Source organism: Cucurbita pepo, unplaced genomic scaffold (assembly GCF_002806865.2).
Source record: "Cucurbita pepo subsp. pepo cultivar mu-cu-16 unplaced genomic scaffold, ASM280686v2 Cp4.1_scaffold000102, whole genome shotgun sequence".
Lineage (NCBI taxonomy): Eukaryota > Viridiplantae > Streptophyta > Magnoliopsida > Cucurbitales > Cucurbitaceae > Cucurbita > Cucurbita pepo.
In genome coordinates this window covers 113,784-117,813 of record NW_019646432.1, presented here as the reverse complement: position 1 = coordinate 117,813, position 4,030 = coordinate 113,784, and the positions used below count along the sequence as shown (strand labels likewise).

The 4,030-nt window shown below is 39.1% G+C and overlaps 1 protein-coding gene across 1 annotated transcript; it reads right to left on the bottom strand.

Annotated features, from left to right (window-relative positions):
- Positions 1–258: 258 nt before the first annotated feature.
- On the bottom strand, positions 259–3,662 carry LOC111783808 (probable serine/threonine-protein kinase PBL23). The gene is made up of 5 exons (XM_023664648.1): positions 3,221–3,662; positions 2,190–2,371; positions 1,910–2,099; positions 1,211–1,602; positions 259–932 (listed from the first exon to the last, which is right to left on the bottom strand). Exons 1-5 carry the CDS (start codon positions 3,342–3,344, stop codon positions 606–608), a joined length of 1,215 nt encoding a protein of 404 aa, XP_023520416.1. The 5' UTR covers positions 3,345–3,662; the 3' UTR covers positions 259–605.
- Positions 3,663–4,030: the final 368 nt, after the last annotated feature.

Here is a 4,030-nt window from a genome sequence, read left to right as displayed (position 1 = left end):
GCGATTATAACATCAAAGTTGGTTTGAGGTGAACCACAATGGCAATGGTGCTCGATTTCAACGGAGGCGCGACAACAATCCTAAATCTATCCAAGGAACGAGAGCTAGAGGGACTGAGAGATCAATTCCTTCAACCCGTGAGTGGGAATAAGAACGAAGTCGATGATCTATTAGCCTAATTGAGTTGATTCAATCCACTGAACACAAATTTAAAAGTTACAAAATACATTAGAGTTCAGAGATTTATTACACTGCCAACCAGACATAGACGAACGTTATGCTTTTCAAACTCCGTTACGTACCACGGTTAGAAAATAGACGTGAAATCCAACATGGGCATAATGGTAAATATGCTGTAGCTACCTTGAAACAACCCTAGACCCTGGGAGGGGAGACAAAAAACATCAAAAAAGAGGGATGAAAGTTGTAATTCCGTTTGGCACATTGGTCCAGTATATCCTTAAAATGGCTTTGTCATATTGGAAAATATTACAAAGAAGGAAGGAAATGAGGGGCCAAGCGCCAAGCTGCCCCAGTTTACAATTGCCACACCTCCACAACATCTTCTCTTTTTTTTCCTCTTAAAATGTTTACTCCATTTTAAATCACCTCCCATCACCATCACCATCACCATCACCCTCCACAATTTTATCTCCATCGTTCCTACTTCTATCCGGAGAACCTTCTCCTGAACCTGAATCTGGTCCCAAATTTGAATCGTCATCTATGTCTTCATCGATGTCCTTGTCTGCGGCTAAGTATTCGATTGCTGTAACCACGTCGCTGATCAATGGTCGAGTACCCGCTTCCTCTTGTAAACACATGGCTGCTACTGCTAGAGCTTGATACAGAGCCTTCACTGAGTAATTTCCTTCTAGCTTTGGATCTGCCATTAGGGTAAATTTCCTTCTGTCTTTGAATAGTGGTTGTGCCTGCAATCAAACGAGAATTAACAAGTTTTTAGCCTCAACAGATCTTTCAACGTTCGAGCTCGTCATACACAAAAATATCGATATCGATCAACATGCTAGGAAGTTTTTTCTTAGTTTGGAACAAGATATCGACATGTAAATCACATCACAAGATAAATTAAATGTTCTTCACTAATACCAAGATCAAATAATGAAGAAATGTCAAGAAAAATTGAAAACATTGACTTAATGATCTGTGTGTGCAGGTGAGAGGAGATAACAAACCAGAAAAAGCATACCCAAGTAATTAAATTTTGTTCTGCTGTTGGTCTAGCATTGTCTATAACCCGTCTTCCAGTTATAATCTCCAGAAACACGACACCGAAGCTGTAGACATCTGATTTCGTCGTCAATTGTCCCGTAAGCGCATATTCAGGAGCACAGTAACCATAGGTTCCCATCACCCTAGTGGAAACATGAGATTTATCCCCAGTAGGACCTAACTTTGCAAGACCAAAATCAGAGAGCTTTGGATTGAATTCCTCATCCAACAATATGTTTGAAGCTTTGAAATCACGGTATATCACGGGCGGACTGGCGGTTTCATGCAAGTATTCAAGTCCTTTTGCCGCTCCTTCGGCAATTTTCATCCTCGTCTTCCAGTCCAGACACTGCTTATCTGGCGGTATATCTGAAAATAGGAGGCTCCAACTTCAGAATCCAATATAAAATTTTTTGTTGATGCAAGCTTAAGATCGAGCACCTTCGTTTTTTCGATGTATGAATAAAAAATCCCAAGGTTTCATTGGATTTCGGTTACTAAAAATGAAACATTTACATTGAAACATACTATGTTTGTAATGTAACATGAAATATAGCTACATCTAGATGACTTCATTTAATGCAATCTTCTTGTAGGACTGTCCACGAATTCAAACATATAATTCAGGGATATTATGAGCTCGTAATCGATTTAGAAACGAATCATTAGGTCATACCAAGAAGATGATCCTCTAAGGAACCGTTAGCCATGCACTCGTAAACCAAAATCCTCTGATCTCCATCAGCACAATACCCAACCAAATTCACAAGGTTAGGATGGTGAAGAAGGCTCAACATCAAAACCTCTACAAGGAATTCTCTGTTTCCTTGAAATCCATTTCGGTCGAGCTGCTTCACGGCCGTTACCTAAGGAAGACGAAACCAAATACAAATAAATAGAGAACTCAATAATGAATCTATTTCGCATAAAAGAAAGTAAAGGTTGTGTCACGATACTTGGTTTGTGCCTTCGAGGATGCCCTTGTAAACCCTTCCAAAACCACCTTCCCCCAATAGATTGTCTTGGCTGAAGTTATTCGTAGCAGTAGATAGCTCACCAAATGAAAAAATTTGAGCAGAGATGTTTCCTTTTCCTAACTTCTTTATCTCCTCAGTTATGTACCTTCGCCGACTGTTATCTGTGAGTTCACAGTCAAGTTTTTCGAATTAAACATATGATCGGTGATTTGAAACTGCTACATTTTGAAGAATCAAGGCAACTAAGGCTTAAACAAGGATCTTGTAGAATGTGTTGAATAGGAAGAGAGTCGAAATAATTCAGGAATTAATCCATCAAACACTTTACACATGTATGAAGCAATGAAACAAATTACTGCCAACAGATAGTTAGTGATTAAGAAACATAATCCGTTCCGAGAACGAAACTACCATATGCCTCAACCATATAAAGTTTCCTAGCTCAAATACCATACTCAATCAAGGAAGATACAAGGCTGAAACACATTTGGAATTCCAACGAACTCCAAATTCTAGGTATGTTTTAGGGGTTAGGATAATATGTTGAGGATTGTTGGAAGGGAGTCTGACATAGGCTAATGTAGGGAATGATCATGGGTTTATAAGTAACAAATACATCTCCATTGGTATGAAGCTTTTTGGCAAAGCCACAAAGTGGACAATATCATACTATTGTGGAGAGTCGTGATTCCTAACCTGATATATATTTATTTGGAGAAGAACAGATACTCTCTCCCATAAGACAAATCGAAACTCAAATATCACGTTTGAGAGAGGAAACACATTCTGAGTTCCAATGAACTATTAAAAACTAACACAAGGGGGAATTCTTGGAGTGTATTAATGCCTCAAACCATATCAAGATTCAATGCTGAAACACTGATTTTGAGCAAGAACAGTCGAAACCCGAAAACGCGTTTCAAATTCCAATGAGCTAATAAAACCTACATGGAGATTTAGACTTGAGATTGAAAAAACAGTGATATGCAACCAATGTGAAGAGAGCCAACCAGATTTAAAGGAAATGTTGGCAAATGAGGATAGAGCTTTTGGCTCCTGATGCTCCTTAACGCTCTTTTTTGAAGATTTCCTTTTGACTTTCTCCTCTGACATACAACATTGAAAGCAATTCATCGTCCTTTGCCTCTTTTTTTCTCAAAAAAACTCAAATGGCAGTCACAAACGGCAGTATTCTAGATGTTGCATTGAACGAATCCACGAAAAATCAAAGCACATAATAACAGAGAAACAGAAATAAAAGGCACGAGGAGATTTGAAATGCCCTCTTCTTCAGATTCACCCCTAGAAATCTAAAAAGAATGAACGAACAAAGGGATCCGAGAGAAGAGATAAAGGAGATAGTGATAGTAAAAGAAATAAAGAGCTTGTTCCCAGAGAAAACCCAGGCGTTGTGGTTCTGTTTTCCTGGTCTCTGAGGAACAAGAAGTAAAGTTTTACCATGATGTTTGTTTTTGTTGGTTCTTGCCGTCCGAAGGCGCCAAGTTTGGAATCGAGAGCGACTGAGTCAAATTTGCTAATTAGAGAAGGATGGGTGAGCGGCCATTTCCCCATTTTCAGAAAGCTTGTTGAGCCAAATTAAGCGCCAAATCAGGCGTTTCTCGCGCTTCTCGATACAGAGGATTCCATTTTTGGATGCAGTTGCAGCAGCTTTACATTACTCGGAATGGGAGGTTCACCATCGGTTCAACAACCGTTCCCAAATTGTCGGGGTTCATTTCGCGGTCTTCAAACTGTGCCTACAAATTTAGAGGAAGAAGACGAGAGCAGTTAAATACATAATTCCATATAATTAATTATTT

Coding starts and splice junctions, on each gene's coding strand:
- LOC111783808 (XM_023664648.1), bottom strand. CDS start 3,344: ATGAATTGCTTTCAATGTTGTATGTCAGAGGAGAAAGTCAAAAGGAAA. Junction 2,372..3,220: donor CAACATTTCCTTTAAATCTG/GTTGGCTCTCTT, acceptor GTGAACTCACAG/ATAACAGTCGGCGAAGGTAC. Junction 1,603..1,909: donor CTTAGAGGATCATCTTCTTG/GTATGACCTAAT, acceptor TCCTATTTTCAG/ATATACCGCCAGATAAGCAG.